Below are 17,963 nucleotides of genomic sequence, written 5' to 3' on the forward strand. Positions count from 1 at the left end.
CATTTCAGGCTAATCTTTACCAGTGAAACAGAACTGGGGGTCTTTAGAACTGGTACATCATCTTTGCTAGTGTCACTTCTCTTGCCCTACAACAGTCCTTTGTTTCTCCATTCTTCTGTTCCCTTAAGGTCAGTAGTTACTGAGGCCGGTTCAAGCACAAGCATTGTGGCTAGACTTAAGCTCACAAAATGGTTTCTCTTCTGTCAAGAAAGCCATGCCTGGTTCTCTTTCTCCAAGGAGCTCTAACTTATCTGCTTACAATTGGAATACCCAGTGATTGGGGCCTCCTGGAGGCCAGAGTCATTCCCCTGAGTGAGTACGGGGCTGCACATGCATGAGCAGACCTGCAGAGATCACCCCAACCCAAGGGCAGGCTGAGGAGACCAAGGCGATAGATGGGATGTGTGCTGAGGGCCTGTTTGGAGGCCAGCTGGGTGGTTCTGGACAAAAAGCATTGTCCATTCCATGCCTGAGGAAGTGGCCAGGCTCTCAGCAAGGGCAGCTGTAATGCGGGTGCTTCTAGGGTCTGGCACAGAATGGACTTATCAGACTCCAGTGGCCAAGACCCATTCTCCCCCTTACCTTGGTGACAGGCACCAGGACCAAGGACACACCCCAGCTCAGACCTGAAGACAAAGCCATCAGTCAAAATAAAAAACAAATAAAAGGTTTATTCATAAGCAGGAATGCTGTCCAGAATACATACAGTGCAAACTCTCCTTGTCCTTGGGATCAACACAAGCCCACAAGCCAGGAAAATTGTTATCAGTTAGGTCAAATGGACTCCCCCCAGCACTTGGGCCCTAGCCTGGCCAAGGCCCCCTTCCTTGGCAGAGAAGGTTCTTTTTCTGTTTGGGTTCACACAACCAAACCCAAAATGGAAGCTGAGATTAGAGCAGCACAAGCTTTATTCATTGGTCAGAGAATGGAGAAGTGGGAACTTATTAACCGTTGATAAACAAACTTCTCGCCTTAATGTGGAGCCAGATTTGCTGTTAAGAGCAATGGGGGGAAGAGTGCGAGGAATGGTGGGGAGGCAAATGCTCTCGTTTTCTGGGAAAGAGGCAGGGTTTTCCTAGAAATGAGGTGCCACCTCTTTTCTGTCCTTTTTTGGTCAGTGATTCCTGGTCACGGAGACCAGTAGGTAAGTCATTTAGTAGCTAATGTAGTAAGTTCAGTTCAGTTCAGTCGCTCAGTCATGTCCGACTCTTTGCGACCCCATGAATTGCAGCATGCCAGGCATCCCTGTCCATCACCAACTCCCGGAGTTCACTCAGTGTCAACTGAGACTCGGGGTCTGCTGGAGGTCAGATGCATCTCCATCTTGGTTTCAGCTGGTTCTATCCAGTTTTTATTTTTCTCTTCCTAGAGTTTCTTTCTTCGTGTCCCGACCCTGTGACTTAAAGGTATATGTGAGTTCCTGTTCAAGGGAGGGGGTCGATGGGTTTTGACCAAGGGTCTAGTGGCCACTCTGGTAACAAAATGAGGCCACACCCAGAGTCTCCTTCTAATTCATCCCCGCTCTGTAGGGGTGACAGCAAGGAAGCCTCAGGTCCTCCCAGAACAGTCCACCAGGGGGCAGAAGTGCTCCACGGCTGTAAAGCGTCCAATGCGGTTGGAGACTCTGGCCAGTCCAGGCACGGGGACATCTTGATCCCAGCGTGGGAAGCCTTTCTTCACTCCAGGGTAATGGCTGGGCTTTTCCTACCCTCTAAAAGTTCAGCTGCCAAGTTCAAGTTCAGTGGAATTTTTCAACAAGGGATCCAAGTATATGGGATCCAGCTGTCTTCTCAAGGAGGCCCCCATCCCCCTTCCTTCCAGAATGTGGCTAAGGCCTCACTTGTCCATCATTTGCAGGGCCTGGGCATATATTTTGGGGAGTGGGGGGACTCCTTAATGGGGAAGAATCCATCGGCCCAAGTGTTGGCTTCAGCACTTCATTCAGTTCCCGGAAGGCCATTTGACCTGACAGACAACAAGGGTCACAGAACCACAACATACAACACAGACACGCAGACACAGGACCTGCTCTCAGCATCTCATGTCCACCCAGGATCTCAGCGGGCCCAGTACCAAAGCGGCTCTGAGGCTCCGCTGGGACCTGGGACTTCAGGCACAGCGGGAAGGGGTATCGAGAGAAATAGGTACACCTCTTCAGGAGGCAAAAGGGGAAGGTCCAGGCTGAGGTAGGAGGAGATGGCTGCGGGGCCTCAATCATCTCCAGTTCCTGAAATTCCCTGATAGGAAAAGGTGTGGCCTTGGAGCCGCACACCAGACAGTGGGGGAGGGGAAGCTGGCACTGTGGGTAAATGGGAGTGAAGGTCAAAGGCAGAGGATGCAAACTCTGAGTCTGGCTTTGTTACACTGTGACTTGTTTGTCTGCACCATAGTGCTTTTTTTTTTTTTTGCCACAAGTTTAAACTGGAAGATTTCCGGTTAGAGGTTTGGCATCTTAACCAGGTCACAGCACTCATTCAGAAGGCTGCCTGCCTGGGCCCTCTGGGCATCCAGTTTTTAGCCCATGGTATGAGATGGAGATAGCAGGAGTGGATTTGGAGGTGGTGCTGCCCAGGGTCCTGAGCTAACTGGGGTACCCTTATAGGGGTCACCACCCTCTCCCCGCATAGAACCATCTGACTTAATGGCACATGGCCACCCTCACTGGGACCATCCTACAGTCTCCCATTCAGGCTAAAGGCCTGTCCTTTCCCCACTATCTCTCTCCACTGATACACACAGCATCCTTCCTCTCTGACAAGAAGCCAGAGCGGAGTACAGTCCAGGGATTAAAAAAAAATAATAATAAAACCCCAAAACAACAAGGGCTCCAGAAGCCAAGACTGCAGGACTGGCTGGGGGGCAGCTCTCAGAGAGGCAAGGGCTTGTCCCAGGCTGCCCAGCACATCTGCGTCCGCCAGCCTTCCAAGTTAGACACACACCAAGACAGGACCCATCAGGACTCTCCCTGCCTCATTCTTCTGCCTGAAGGTGAGATGAAGGCTGAGGCTGTGCACAAAGGAATTTGGCCCAGAAAGAGCCAGAGTCCTGGGGGAAGGGAGGGGCGGAGAAGCACCAGAGGTTGGCCCCCGCTCAGCGGTGACACAGCCCACGGCCAGCCGGGTTAACTGGGCTTCATTCCTGCATCAGGCACACCGAGTGGCAGGGGCTTCTCCTCCAGGCCCTGCAGCAGAGTCTCTGGAGCCCCTGGCTGGGACTGAAAGGGGCGTTCCTCCTTGGAGAAGGGGACCTGCTCCTCTTTCGGGGAGTTGGGGGTGCTGGCGTCTGTGTCCCTCGTGGAGCCGGCCTGGGAGGGGCACTGCGAGCTGTGATCAGGGCCGCTGCAAACATTGACAATGCAGGTGACGTTGACCTGGGTCCCGTGGCCACCGGAAGACGCCTCTGTTAAACACAAGACAGGAGAGGGCGGTCGGTGGGGGATTCTTGGAGAGAGGAGTGTCTTCACAGCCTGTCTCCTGCCCAAGAGGCAGATTCAGACACACGGGAAAGAGCACCAGGCCAGGAGCACAGGCCCCTGTGCCAGCCCAGCTTTGCTTGTACTGTTGGACAAGCTGCTTGAACCTTCGTGTGCCTCAGTTTCTTCACTTGTCAAATAAAATATCCTGCCCGATTTACCCCATAGATGGAAGGCGCCAACCACATAAGGCAAGTGAAGGTGTTTGAAGAACAAAACAGACTCCCCACAAAGAATCAGAGATTCTGAACTTGCGGCGGCCTGGATGGGAGGGGACTTTGGGGGAGAGTGGACACACGTATATGTCTGGCTGAGTCCCTTCACTGCTCACCTGAAACTATCACGACATTGTGATACCCCAATAGAAATGAAAAGTATCCCTACTGATACACCCCCAATAGAAAATAAAAAGTTTAAATTAAAAAAATTTTTTTTTAATTCGTTACAACAAAAAGAGACAAAAAAAATAAAAATATCAAATAAAAAGCATTAACGAAGCAAAACAGAAAACAAAAAAATGCAACCCCAAAGAAGCAAGGGTGGGGATGGGGAGCTGAAATCACAGGATGGAAGGAAATTTCCACACCGTGCCTTCATGGCACCCAAATGTCACCCAGCGTCACCATGGCCTTTGCATACCGTGAATGAGACACTGCGGGGGCAGACGGGGAAGCAGGAAGGGGCAGAGACCTGAGGTTTACCCGTTCCCACAGTGGGGAGAGGTGCTGGGTGAGAGGGAGGGAAGCGGGGTGCAGAGGCCAGAGACTCAGGAGGGGAACGGAGGAGAGACAGAGGGTAGATGGGGTGGGCAGACAGAGACACAGGTGTCCAAAGAGGAAGCCACACCGTGTTGGGTGTGGAAGGGGTGTCGCTGAGAAAGCAGGAAGGTGAATCTAAGAGGTGGGCAAAGACCACGAGTTTATGTTTGGATCTCATTCATTCACTTGACAAACGTTTCGGGCCACTGGCTATGTTGCAGGCACTGACCTGGTCCTTCACTGGGGAGTTCTCAGGCTGTGGTGGGGGCACTGACGAGACCTCACACTGATGAGGGTGGGCTATGATGGGAAACTAGAAGCTTCCAGCCAGTCCCCAAGTCAGGCGGCAGGGAGGAAAGGCTGTCGCAGTCCTGCCCAGGAGATGCCATGCTCACCTCTAGACCAGGAAACTGAGGCTCGGTGGGTTAAGGAAACTGCTCAGAGTCTCAGCACCAGAACTGCTGGGAAGGCATCTAGGAATGACCCAAGTTCACGGTCATTCCTTGACCTGCCAGCCAGCCCTGCCAGGTGAGAGGGGAGATGCAGGCCAGTGGGCTTAGCCTCTCAGTACAAAACATGCCCAAGGAAGCCCCAGGCTTTCTGCAGGACTCCACCCAGGGGCCTCGTCCAGTGTGGGCACTGCCAGTGCCCACTAGGGATGACAGTAGTCACAGACCAGGCCCAGGGCAAAATGCAGACTGTAAGCAGGGCACAGGCTTCTCCAGACCCCACACAGGCTCCAAGGTCCTGATGCCTCAGTCCCAAAGGACCAGACAACAGGCATAGTGGGTGGAGACCAGGGGTATCATCTACTCATTCAGCCCAACCCTGTCCCCCAAGAGCCCAGGGGTGACTTCTGGCTCTTCTTTTTATCAAGTGTGCCCTTGAATAAGCTGTTTAATCTCTGGGCCTCAGTTTCCTCATCTGATAGGATGAGGAAACACAGTGTACTATGTAGTAATAATATAACTATAATATATAATAGGGGCTTCCCAGGTGGCTAAGTGGTAAAGAATCCACCTGCCAAGCAGGAGACTCAGGTTTGATCTCTGGATCAGGAAGATCCCCTGGAGAAGGAAATGGTAACCCACTCCAGTAATCTTGCCTGGGAAACTCCATGGACAGAGGAGCCTGGCAGGCTACAGTTCATGGGGTGGCAAAGAGTCGGACATGACTGAAGTGGCTTAGCACGCATAATATAATGATATATTAAAATGCAATATTATTATTATGTATTAATAAATATACCATATATAGTAATATCCAAATAAAATATCATATAACAAATATACAACAGATATTATATAATTGAGACATTATAATATTAATATAGTAATTTATGCTATATGCTATACATTATATAGCATTAATCTAAAATATTAATATAGTGATATAACCCTCATATAAATACAATATCTATATATAATATCATATTATTGTTGTTGTTATTGTTTAGTCACTAAGTCATGTCCAACTCTTTGGGACCCCATGCACTGTAGCCCACCAGGCTCCTCAGTCCATGGGACTTCCCAGGCAAGAATACTTGGAGTGAGTTGCCATTTCCTTCTCCAGGAGGATCTTCCCAACCAAGGGATTGAACCTGTGTCTCCTGCTTTGCAGGAGGGTTCTTTACCACTGAGCCACTTGGGCAGCCATAATATTATATTATATGCTATATATAATATATTTTATATAACATTAATATAGATCAATATTTTCTTAATATATGATATGTAATATTTACAGAACATAGCATTGAAATATAATATTGTTATATGACATTTTACATATTATACATATTCTACAAGAAGACTCCCTGCCTGGATATCAGGGACTCAAAGGATAATCTGAAATGGTTTAGAAGGAAGGGTGCTTCTTCTGTGTGTGGAAGAACACACAGGGCAAGGGTTGGAGGTACTTGGTGGGCTCCAAAACCAGAAAGAAGCCTGTGGTTCAGTTGCACCTGAGAGGGTGGTGGAAGGGAGGCTGGAGGGGAGGGCATCCAGTGTCCTGCAGGGCAGCCCAGGGCTCATTGGCTCAGATAGAAACCAGGAAGAAACATGGCGGGGAGGGGGCGGGGGGAGTCGGGTGGCAGGTGGCTGCGGTGAGGGAAGGGGGGGGCAGGTGGCGGGGGTGGGGGGGTGGTGGCAGATGAGGGGGGGAGGTAGGGGTGTGCCCGCAGGGGATGAAGCCGGGGGCAGGGGCGGGGGAGCTCCTGCCTCTTACCTGAGCTACTGCAGCCGGTCTGAGCCTCCCCCGACGTGCTGGCCTTCTCCACGCCTGGAGACTGCAGCTGGGACCTGGTGGGCGCCCTCTTGTCCGTGCTGCTGGTCGAGCTCTCCAGGGAACTGCTGCTGGAGCTTGGCGCCGTGGTCAGCAGGTGCTGTTGCTCAGGGCCTGGGGCACCTTGGGCCTTGTTGGCGGGCAGGTGTGGCTGCATGGGGAGGAGGGGGTGGGGAAGCCATCAGCTGGCTCCTCGCCCCCTCACCTCTCAGCACCATCAGCACTTCACAGTGTACCCGGCATTCCTGCACCTTCTCTCATGCACAGCACTTTTAGGACGTGCGATTCTCTGTGGCTTCTGTGATTAACCTCTGGAGTGTGAGCCCTAGGAGGGCAGGGGCCACATGGCCCTGTTACTGAACAGTCTGAGAGGTGAGGCAGGGTTTTCATCCTCATTTTGCATAAAGAAGCAGAGGCCCAGGTAAGGAAAATGACTCTCCTAAGGTCATGGGGTGATGTGGCTCAGCCCAGCAGCCAAGGGCATGGACCCTGGAACAAGACCATAAGTGTGCAAACCATGATTCCACCACTGACTAGCTCTGCAAACTTGAACAAGTTACTTAACCTCTCTGTTCCTCTGTTTGTTTTTTTTTTTCCTCTAGAAATGAAAGAATAATAAAGCTACCTCCCAGGGTTATTGGGAAGATTAAATAACTGAAGTTTCGTAAAGCACTAACAGAGCCTGTTCCATATGAAGCACCCATCAAGGGTTTGTTAAATCAGGGCTCTGAACTTCCCTGGTGGTCCAGTGGTTGAGAATCCACCTGCCAATGCAGGGAACACAGGTTCGATCCCTGGTCCAGGAATATTCCACATGCCACAGAGCAACAAGCCACAGCTACTGAAGCCCACGTGCCTAGAGCCCATGCTCCACAATAAGAGAAGTTACCAAAACAAGAAGCCGGAACACCACAGCTAGAGAGCAGCCCCTACTCTCCACAACTAGAGAAAGCCCGTGCATAGCAACGAAGACCAGCATAGTCGTAAAATAAAAGGGCTTAGTGAACTACTGCCATGGGCCAAGTCTGGTCTGCTGCTGTTTCTGTACAGGCTCTGAGCTAAGAATGGTTTTCACATTTTTAAATGGTTGAAAAAATATTTAAGGAACAATATTTCATGATACGAAGTTACATGAAGTTCAAACACTGGTGTCCATAAATATAGTTTTCTTGGCCCACAGCCACCCCCATTTGTTAATGTCATGTCTGTGGCTACTTTCCCACTGCAATGTCAGAACTGAGAAGCGATAACAGAGGCCAGAGGATCCAAAAAGCCTACAATATTGACTGTCTGAACCTTTACAGAAAAAGTCTGCTGGCCCTCAATCCAGTGTAGACAGTCCTCTCATTTAGGGCTCTCAGTCTTGCTGTCTCAGCGACACTTTGCAGATTCCATTGCCCAAGCTGTTGTGTGATTCTCCATCTTTTTCTCTTAAAACACAACAAGTCACAACGACAACCGTAATAAACCATTAGCTGACACTTGAATCCATCCAATGCCAAGCACTGTGCTGAAGCCCTTCCAGACATTATCTATGCAGCCCAAAGTTATCCTCGCTTTGCAGATATAGAAGCCGAGGCCCGGAGAGGTTGAGTTACTTGCCCAAGGTCACACAGTTAGGACACGGCGCATCTGGGCTAAAACCTACATCGTTCTTGGGTGTTTGGGGTTCTGTCCCTGGAAGCTCAAGAGAAGGTGCCCCATTTTCAGACACCTGTGCTAGAAATGTCACTCCGAGGTGGTTGGCCATACCTGTCTACAACTGACCAGGTGCACAAGCCCTTGCCTTAGGATTCTGGGCGATCACTGGATTCTAGAAAGAAAAAGACCGAGGGGCCACATTCTCACCCCCTGTCCAGCATGAGAGGGTCCAGGGTAGATTGAGAACTGAGGCGAATGAGTGCTAGACCCTGCAGCCTGGCAGGGTCGGGGAGGTGGGGTCAGAGGTGGAGAACACAGGAAGGACTCAGGTGCCAATCTCTGCAGGCCCCAGGCCCCCAGTTCCCCCTGAGCCCTGCATATCCGAAGGCCAGCTCACAGACTCTCAGGCAGGGAGGATCCTTTGAAAGCAGTCCCCGTGAGGCCACAGAGGCCCAGAATGGGTGAGTCCTTTCTTAGTATCCCACAGCAGGTCCAGGGCAGGGGCACGGAGAGCCCCGCTTGGTGTACCACAGCTGCTGCTTCCGACTGAGTCCTGCCTCCCTGGCTCACCGCCCTTGACTGTGGAGGAAGGGAGGGCATTTAAAGTTCATCCTGAACCTTTCTTTGCTCAGATGGTCTGACCTTGGTATTGGTCCCCACCCCTGACCCTGCTCTGAGCATGGACAGGCGGGGGAGCAGGAACGGGAGAAGAAACATCCAAAGGTCATCCCTCACATCCCCCAAAGAAGGGGCTTTTCAGCCTGCGTCCCGCCCTTCTGTTGGTGGTAAGGGCCAGGCAGAACAGAAACCCCCAAAGGTCACAGCCTGCCTCCCTCCCCTCAAAGCCACGAGATGCAAAGTTCAGGCAGGCTCTGAGTGGTGCGGATACATTCTGAGTCCTGGGTTGGCACCCCAGGGAGGTATGGGGGGTGGGTACTGAGGTGAGTCATTCAACAAACAGGATCCCAGTTAGCCTCCCCGTCATGTCCCAGCCTGGCCCTACCATGGGCAGGAGCAGAGACCCTGGCAGAGCTGCTGGCTGGCCTGTGTCTGTCTGTATGTGTGAGAGTATGTCCCTGAAGCTCCCATGCCCGTAAGTATAGGTTAGGGAAAATGTCTGAAGCATGTTCACATGTGTGTGTCTATGTGTGGGGAGCACGTATGCATGAGTGTGAATGGTGCAACTAGTGTGTGTGCTGGAGGTGGTGGAAAGAGGCACTCCTGGGTCTGTGTCTCAGGCCACTCATTTGCTGTGTCACCTTGGGAAAGTTACTTAACTTCTCTGAGCCCGAGATTCCTGGGCTGTAAAATCGGGGCAATGACCGCACTGCTTGGGTCGCAGCACAGCTGTGAGGCTAAGCAACGCTCAGTACTGTGCCTGGCCCATGCTTAGCACCTCATAAACATCACCCTCTTTATGAAATGAGAACCTGTGGATGAGCGTGTCTGTGGGGTGACTGAGCTCATACATGTGGTTACGTTGGTCTTTTCTGAACAAAGGGAAGCTATGGTCTCACCACGCATTGGCGTTACCAGGAGGTCCAGGGCAGTGCTGAGTCACCGTGCCCTCAACCCCACTGGTCTGGAGCGTTACTAGGCAGCTGTTAACAGGACCACTGCCAGGAGGCTGAGAAATGCAGTAGAGTGCAGGCTGAACACAGGGGTCAGGGCAGGGGTGGGAACCCAGGGACTGAAGGGACTGAAGATCAACCTCTAAGGGCAGTCCCTGCTGGGGACAGGGATGTCTGGAACAATTCTGAATGTCTGCTCTGGGCAAACAAGAGGGTGGGTAAATACAAGCCCTGCAGATTCAGAATGAGTTTCAAACCTGGGCTCTGCCATTCAGCTAGTGGTCTAACCTCATGCGGATACCTGAAGCTCCCTGAATCTCAGTTTCCTCACCTGTGAAGTGAAGGATGACATCCTGTACCTCACAGGGCTGTGTGTGAGGTGCAGGGCCCAGCCTGGGGCTCAGCCAGTGGGGTGCTGGAACCAGCCCAGACCTATGCGTGTTTCTTCCCAACTTTACATTAAGTAGCTTCCTGAAATCAGTCACAACGGGAGTGTTTATAACAGAAATGAGCAAACTCCACAAATCAGGATTCGGGTCCTCCCCCACCCAGAGGGCCAATTACCAGCACAGCCCTGGGCTCCACTGGCAATAGCACTCAACAGACAGCAGGGGAGTCGTTCACACTGTAAACACAAAACTGAGCAAACAGAAAGGGGAGGTGGGGCTCTGGGCCACTCCTGAGGCAGCTTTATTGCACCAAAGATTGGGAAATACTCAGTCCAGGGAAGTTGGCAGTTGGGTGCTGGGGTGGAGCTTAGAGGGCATGCTTATTCTATGGGCCACCAGGTCTCAGCTTCCAGCGTCACTGAACTGAAGCTAGAAAAAGGAGGTCATGGCATTGGCACACTGGAGGAATGAGAAATGGTTTGTACCTCCAAACCAGTGTTTCTGTCTGGCTTCCCTCGTGGCTCAGCTGGAATCTGCCTGCAATGTGGGAGACCTGGATTGGGAAGATCCCCTGGAGAAGGGAGTGAATGGCTACCCACTCCAGTATTCTGGCCTGGAGAATTCCATGGACTGTATAGTCTGTGGGGTCTCAAAGAATCAGACATGACTGAGCGACTTTCACTTTTACTGTAGGGCATGTCAAAAAGCACTAGCCAGGAGTCCAGAGATATAATGCTGTGTGACGTTGGGCAAGTCACTTTCCCTCTCTGTACTTCTTTTCTTATTGAGACAATCAGGAGATGAAATCAGTCTGGTCCCTACCAAGTCCAAAACCCTGTGTAAACCTCAGGGCTGAGCTGCCCCCTAGCACAGTGGTTCCCAATGGAGGGTGTCTGTCATCCAGGGAACATTTTGCAATGTCTGGAAACACTTTGGTTCTCACTCCTTAGAGGCAGTGCTACTGGCATCAAGTAGGGAGAGGCCAATGATTTCACTGAAAAAGCTATAATACATAGGATAGCCCCTCATGACAAAGAATTAGCAGGCAGGTTTGAGAAGCCCTGCCCCAGCAGGACAGGGGACATGGAGGGAACTCCTGGAGTCTTGTTTCCTCATCTGTAAATTTGGGTAAAAAACCTGCCCTAGGGACTTCCCTGGTAGTCCAGTAATTAATATTCTGTGCTCCCAATGCAGGGAGCCCAGGTTCAATCCCTGGTCAGGGAACTAGATCCCATGTGCTGCCACAACAAACACCCTGCAGGCCACAACTAAGATCCTGCACATCCAAAACAAACAAATAAGCAAAAAAAAAAAACCCTGCCTGCCTACCTGGCATGGGGTTGCAGTACACACCGTGTTCTGGCTCACCCCACACCCATTTCCAAGCCCTCTCCCTAGTTCTCCCCCACCATAAAGGCTAGAAAAGCTAAACACCACCTTTTCCAGCCTCCCTTGCAGCAAGAGGTGGTCACGTGATACCATTTGGCCAATAAGACAAAAGAAGAAATGCACCCAGGGCTTCTAGGAAAGTGTCTGATTTCCTGTAAATGGCATCTGGCTGTTTCCCCTCTTTTTCCTGCCTCAGACTGGAGGTCACATATGCAGTGGTGATCACCATCTTATGACACAGGCCAAAGGCAAGAGGATAAAAGCCAACACACTGAAGATGGCAGAGCCTGGGGTCCTGGCTGGCCTCACAGAAGGATGCAACTGAATCATTCCAGCAATCACCAACACCCCGACAGAAAATACAGCACCTTGAAGTCACCCTTAAGCTTTTGGTTACTTGCAGCCAAATGCCCTCCTGATGGAAAACTGGTGAAATACAATGTCAGTGCTCTGTTTCTAGCAAAAATCCTGCACAGATCCTACTTCATAAAAATGATCAAAAATGAGTTGCTTTGGTTGAAGTTGGGGGAGGCCCTGGGTCCAGTCCCCTAGCCTTGATCTCAACCTCAAAGATGACTCCCCCCTCCACTGCCCCAGGACCCTTTGTGGAACACGGGGGTACCCTAGCACACAGTTTGAAAACCACTGTACATGTGGAAGTGCTTTGTAAACATCTCGGAGATGCTGAGAATTGTTGCCAACTGGGTGAAAGGCACAGTCCTACAAGCAGGGCTGAGACACTGTCCACACATAATGGTGAGGAACCAGCCATGAGCAATTTCACGTAGGCCCAAGGTCACAGCATGGGTCCGCGACCACATACTTGCCACTGACCCCACTGACCCTTCTGTTCCCTGATGTGGCCGTTCACACTCAGTCATCTGGGCTCAACACTGCTCCACTCCCCTCCCCGACACTCACCATTCTTCAGCCTGCCCTGCTCTGTCCATACCACTCCCCGCTGCTCTGCATGTCCTTTCCTTCCTCCACTCGTGTCTCCATCAAAATCTTGCCCAGTCCAGATGCCACCTTTATCAGCCCCCACAACAGACCCTGGCCGGTCCTTCTGCAGCCTCCTGGGGCTCTGCATCCTGCCTGAGGCTGGACAGACCAACCTAGAGAATTCACCACTTCCTATGGGACAACCTGGCCCAGCAGGAAGGATACCATGGAGGCAGAGGGGGCAGGCAGAGGGGCACTCACCACCTTGGCATCTCCTTGCAGGCAGAAGGGCTTCTCTGCAGAGAGGAGAAAAGGGACCAGTCAGCGAGCAACTTCCTTAGGTCACATCTTTTCTAACTAAGAGGGAGCATGGGGCCCAAGCAGAAGCTTTCAGAGTAGGCTCAGTCCTAGGGGTAGCAATTACCTACCAGACAAGGTACACAGAAGGCCCTATACCCAAGCCTCCAGCCGGCCTAACATCGCTCCCCTCCCCTCCCTCACACCCACCATTCTTCAGCCTGCCCCACTTTGTCCATTCCACACCCCACTGCTCTGCATGCCCTTTCTCTCCTGTACTCATGTCTCCATCAAAATCTTGCCCAGCTCAGATGCCACCTGCTCCATAAGGGCTGAATCCCCCAGAATTCCTAGACAAGAATCTTGGACTCCCACCTCTTGGATAGCCCTGATAGCATCTCAGCTCTTACTAGATGAGTTAGTGGAAATGCCCTCTGCTGCAGGCTCTAAGCTCCTAAGAACAGGGTCTACCAGACCCAGCTCTGTCTGACCCATAAAATTGTGCCCAGTGCTGGACTCATAGGAGGCCCCCAGAAAAACTTCCTGAACAAATGAGGGAATAAACGGATGAAGAAAGGAAGGAAGGATGGAATCTTACTTTTTTTCTGGGTCATGATGACACAGTTCACGACAACTATCAGAAGCAGACCCAATGCTGTCACACCCACAATCAGTTCTAGAAGGAAAAGAGAAGTTCAAAACAGCTGCAAAAAAGTAAACTTGGGACTTCCCTGGGGGTCCAGTGGTTAAGAACCTAGTTTGTAAAACAGGGGACGTGGACTGGATCCCTGGTTGGGGAACTAAGATCCCACATGGCTTGGAGCAACTAAGGCAGCGTGTCACAACTAGAAAGCCCGAAGGGTTGCCACTACGACCCAATGCGTGTGTGCTAAGTCGCTTCAGTGGTGTCCGACTCTGCGACCCTGTGGACTATAGCCTGCCAGGCTCCTCTCTCCATGGGATTTTCCAGGCAAGAACACTGGAGTGGACTGCTATGCCCTTCTCCAGGGGATCTTCCCAACCCAGGGAATGAACCCGCATCTCTTACGTTTCTTGCATTGGCAGGTGGGTTCTTTACCACTAGCGCCACCTGGGAAGCCCCAGCCAAATCAATCAATTAATTAATTTTTTTTAAAGGAAACTCGAATGTACCAGGTCAGTCAATGACCAAGGATGACTGGGGCTGTCGCAGGCAAGGGACAAGCCCAGGGCAGAGACTCTGAAATGTGATTACAAAGCAAACAAACCAAAATCCATGCACCAAAGAAAACACACCTGTGGGCCACACTCAGCCTGAGGACCACGAGTTTGAGCCCTCTGGTGTAGTCCAGGAGGGAAGCCCACAACACAGCGACCTGGCCCAGCCCACTGTCAAAGCCTAGTGTTTCATCAGAAATGGCAACCAGAAGACCATCTCCATTTTGAGATAGAACAGGAACCCTATGTCTCCCCATCCAGGAATTCTTAGTGGCATCACTAAATCTTGGAAGAAAGCAAGTCTCAATGCTACCTGCATCCCAGGATGGACCACAGGGTCCAGCCCATAACAAGCTCTCAGTAAGACTCTTAAGAGGGCTTCCCAGGTGGCACTAGTGGTAAAGAACCCGGCTGCCAATGCAGGAGACATAAGAGATGCGGGTTCAATCCCTGGGTCGGGAAGATCCCCTGGAGGAGGAAATGGCAACCCATTCCAGTATTCTTGCCTGGGAAATCCCACAGAGGAGCTTGGCAGGCTACAGCCCTTGGGGTTGCAAGGAGTCAGACACGACTGAAGCAACTTAGCACACACGCGCTAAGACAGAAGGGAGGGAGCAAGGATAAACGGGACCTCTTGAGACTTACCAATGGGAAGAGAGATGTTCCCTGTGTTGGGCTGTTCCACTGGGGAACTTGGAGGACTTGGGACTTTTGGGAGGAGGAAGAAGGTGCTTGGAGCTGTGCTGGGCCCCAGAGTCGGCTCCATGTGCTGGGATCTTGTGGTGGCTGGGCCCCGGGCCACCTTCCGGGTGGGGAGCACAGAGGTGCAGACTGCATCTGTCGATGCGGTACCAGGAATGGCCACAGAACTGCAGCTGTGGGAGGAGAAGGTGTGATTGGGACTGAATGACTCAGGGTAGCTGGGCTCACCCGTGGGAGCCAGGCTGACATGCAAGGGGGCAGCAACTGGGATAGGGGAGGGAGTTTGCATGCCACACCCGCTTTCAAGACTGTCCCTTCCTGTCCCCACCCAACCTATCCCCATGCTCCCCACCCCTGACTTCTAGGACAAAACTCCAGTTCACCAGGCTGTTCAGGGACCCACCCGCCCACTGTCAGATAAACCAGTCCTAACATTGGAGCAGGCTCGGCAATGCCTCTTCCCAAGGAAGCAACTGGGGAGATCCCAGGCACTGTGGCCCAGATGATCTGTGCTGGAAGCCTCAGGATCACCCCGGGAACAGCCCCTCCCTGCTCCTCCAGAACCAGAGGATGCAACCACTCACTTCCGGTGGGGCTTGCAGGTATCCGTGTAAGATGTTGTATCTGAGAATGTCCCCGGGCCACAGGGAGCGCATATCACGTTTGTTGTTGCAGTTCCTTCACAAAAAATTGGAAACTGTCACCAATTCAGATATGCCATGGAAAAGGTGGGCCTTGGCCCTAAGGGAAATGGAGCCCCGGGGAGGTTTGAGGAGGCAAGAGATTCTGTCTGCACCTCCACCCCTTCACACCACACACACACACTCACACACCCCTGGGTGGTCTGTCCTTAACTAATTCTAGTGACTTTGTCTTCCTGGGGTACCACCTGACTTTCCAGTAGCTTGGGGCTTAATTTGATCATTTTTGGATCCCCAGGGCCTAGCACACAGGAGGTGCCTGATCAGGAAGGCTGGAGGGAAGAATGAATTGGGACAAGTGGACAGATGGGTAACCGGCCGCCCTGATGATGTTCCTAGGAAGGAGAGACCCAAGGGGGTACCCCAAGGACCTCTGGCCCTGGCCCCATACCTGGTTTGGCCACGCCGAAGCCAGGGCCGCATTTGCGCAGCGCCACGCACAGCCGGCAGCCCTCCTGCCTCCCCAGGGTGCAGTACCAGCCTGGCTTGCAGGTGCAGATGCGATTCTGTTTCGTTGTGCAGGCTTGAGTTTCCACCTGGTCTAGAGAAAGGAGAAGACGGCCGAGGGTCACGCCTCCCTCCACCGGCCACGCCCACTCTGTCTTTCCACCCAGCCCTACCACCCACAGACAGCAGACCTCTGCACCGGCCTCGAGATGGGGCATAAAGACTGCTGGCCACAGAGTCTCCGTCACAGTATGAACAAGCACACCTACTTTCTCAGGCACAGTGTCCTCAACTCTAACAACGGGCACCGTTCCCCCACTGCTGCTCTTGGCCTGCCTGCCCCAAGGAGCTATTGAAGACGAGAAACAGTGAAGTGCTATACTGTACATGTGCCCTTGGGCATGAAAACAAAGGTCTAGAATAAGCCCAGCCAGCTCAAGGGCAAAGAGGCCAGGAGAGGATGCCCGGGCCCACCCCTTACTCTGAGCCGACTCACCAGAGCTGCAGCGCGAGTTACAGCTAAAGCATGCGGTGACCAAGTTCCAGAGCTGGGTGTATGTGCTGCTCTCACAGGAGGCACATATGGTGTCCAAGGTCATGTTGCATAAAGACTGTACACGGTAGCCTGAAAAAGTGAAGGCCAGGAGTCTCAGTGGAGGAGGGCAGTGGGGCAGGGGGTGGCTTCTGACAGGACCCAGGCTCATCCTCTGTCCTCCAGAGCCCCAGAGTTCTGAGGCCTGGTTGGGAAGCTCTTTGATAAGAGTTTCAGCTCCTGCATCATCTCCCATCTAGCGTGTGCCAGCCATCACTCCATCTCTGAACCCTGAAGTGCTCCTAAAATATCTTCCCCTCTGCTCTTTTTTAGGGCTTGCCTGGTGGCTTAGATGGTAAAGAGTCTTGCCTGCAATGCAGGAAATTCAGATTCGATCCCTGGGTTGGGAAGATTCCCTGGAGAAGGCAATGGCTACTCACTCCAGTATTTTTGCCTGGAGAATTCCATAGACAGAGGAGCCTGGTGGGCTATAGCCCATGGGGTCACAAAGAGTTGGACATGACTAAGTGACTAACCCTTCCTTTTCTGCTCTTTTCAGGTGCCTGGAATTCCACCATTGGAACTGCTGATTATCAGTCAATAACACTTTAGTAAGAACTGGTTTACCAGTTCTTATTAAAAAAAATTTTTTTTTTGATGTGGACCATTTTTAAAGTCTTTATTGAATTTGTTCAATATTGCTTCTGTTTCATGCTTTGCTTTTTGGCCACAAGGCATGTGGGGTCTTAGCTTCCTGATCAGGGATGGAACTCACAACCCCTGCATTAGAAGGCAAAGTCTTAACCACTGGACCACCAGGGAAGTCTTATCTTTTGTTCTTTATAATTGGCTGAAATTCTTCATCTGAGAAAGGTTAAAAAAAAAAAAAAAAAAGGCAGCAGCAGCCATCCCTGGTATTCTATCAAGGATGAGGCCATGGGACTCCTGGGGGCCTCAAAGAAGATGTGCCTGGGGATTGAGAACACCCAGGCAAACCGTGAAGAAGTTTCTCTTCTGAGCCCCATTCCTATCCTGCACCTTCACTGCTGTGCTATTCGAGTGCCTTCTTACAGAGACCTTGCCAGTTAATAGAAGAAAGAAAAGTCACTTCCCTGGGATCTCTTAAAATGGCCATGGTGAAAGGTGCATTTGTGCCTGCCCACATCTCAAGCTAGTGGCTCAAAGTTCTCCCATGGCTTTCTTGATCTTGCAGAATAAAATCTAAACTCCTTACCATGGTCCCTGCTAACTCACTTGGGGCCACACACTGGCCTGCCTGTTCTCCATGTGCACCAAACAAGCTAAACCTCAGGGCCTCTGTCCCCCTGTATATCTGCATGACTCACCTCCTGCACATCTCTGCCCACAAGTCAGCTCCTCAGAAAGGTCTTCCATGACCAGCATGTCCCACTCTGCCTCCATCTGCCCTCCCCTCTCTTGTTTCCTTCACAGACCACACGTCTATCTCCTCTATTGGTTTATCTGCCTTATGCTCTTGTTAGAATGCAAAATCCATGAGGGTGAGGACTTTGCCTGCCCTGCTCTCTGTCATGTTCCCAGCATTCAGTGCCTGACACTTAGCAGATGCTTTATAAACATTACAGGGATGAATATATAAACAAACGAGTAGATGGACAGCCCT

General features: G+C 51.7%; 1 protein-coding gene across 3 annotated transcripts in view; it reads right to left on the reverse strand.

The window, feature by feature from the left end:
• Positions 1 to 651: 651 nt before the first annotated feature.
• Positions 652 to 17,963, reverse strand: part of TNFRSF1B (TNF receptor superfamily member 1B) — a 58,514-nt gene continuing 41,202 nt past the window's right edge. Inside the window, exons 3-10 of one of the 3 annotated variants that reach the window (XM_059875247.1) lie at positions 16,286 to 16,414; positions 15,734 to 15,883; positions 15,226 to 15,319; positions 14,585 to 14,814; positions 13,341 to 13,418; positions 12,707 to 12,741; positions 6,457 to 6,664; positions 652 to 3,399 (exon numbers count right to left, since the gene is read on the reverse strand). In XM_059875247.1, coding sequence (XP_059731230.1) covers positions 3,122 to 3,399; positions 6,457 to 6,664; positions 12,707 to 12,741; positions 13,341 to 13,418; positions 14,585 to 14,814; positions 15,226 to 15,319; positions 15,734 to 15,883; positions 16,286 to 16,414 — 1,202 coding nt within the window. In that variant the 3' untranslated portion in view covers positions 652 to 3,121. The remainder of the gene's footprint in view (positions 3,400 to 6,456; positions 6,665 to 12,706; positions 12,742 to 13,340; positions 13,419 to 14,584; positions 14,815 to 15,225; positions 15,320 to 15,733; positions 15,884 to 16,285; positions 16,415 to 17,963) is intronic. The other 2 variants (NM_001040490.2, XM_059875246.1) reach the window with 2 other exon arrangements.

The sequence above is a fragment of the Bos taurus genome, chromosome 16 (assembly GCF_002263795.3).
Source record: "Bos taurus isolate L1 Dominette 01449 registration number 42190680 breed Hereford chromosome 16, ARS-UCD2.0, whole genome shotgun sequence".
NCBI lineage: Eukaryota > Metazoa > Chordata > Mammalia > Artiodactyla > Bovidae > Bos > Bos taurus.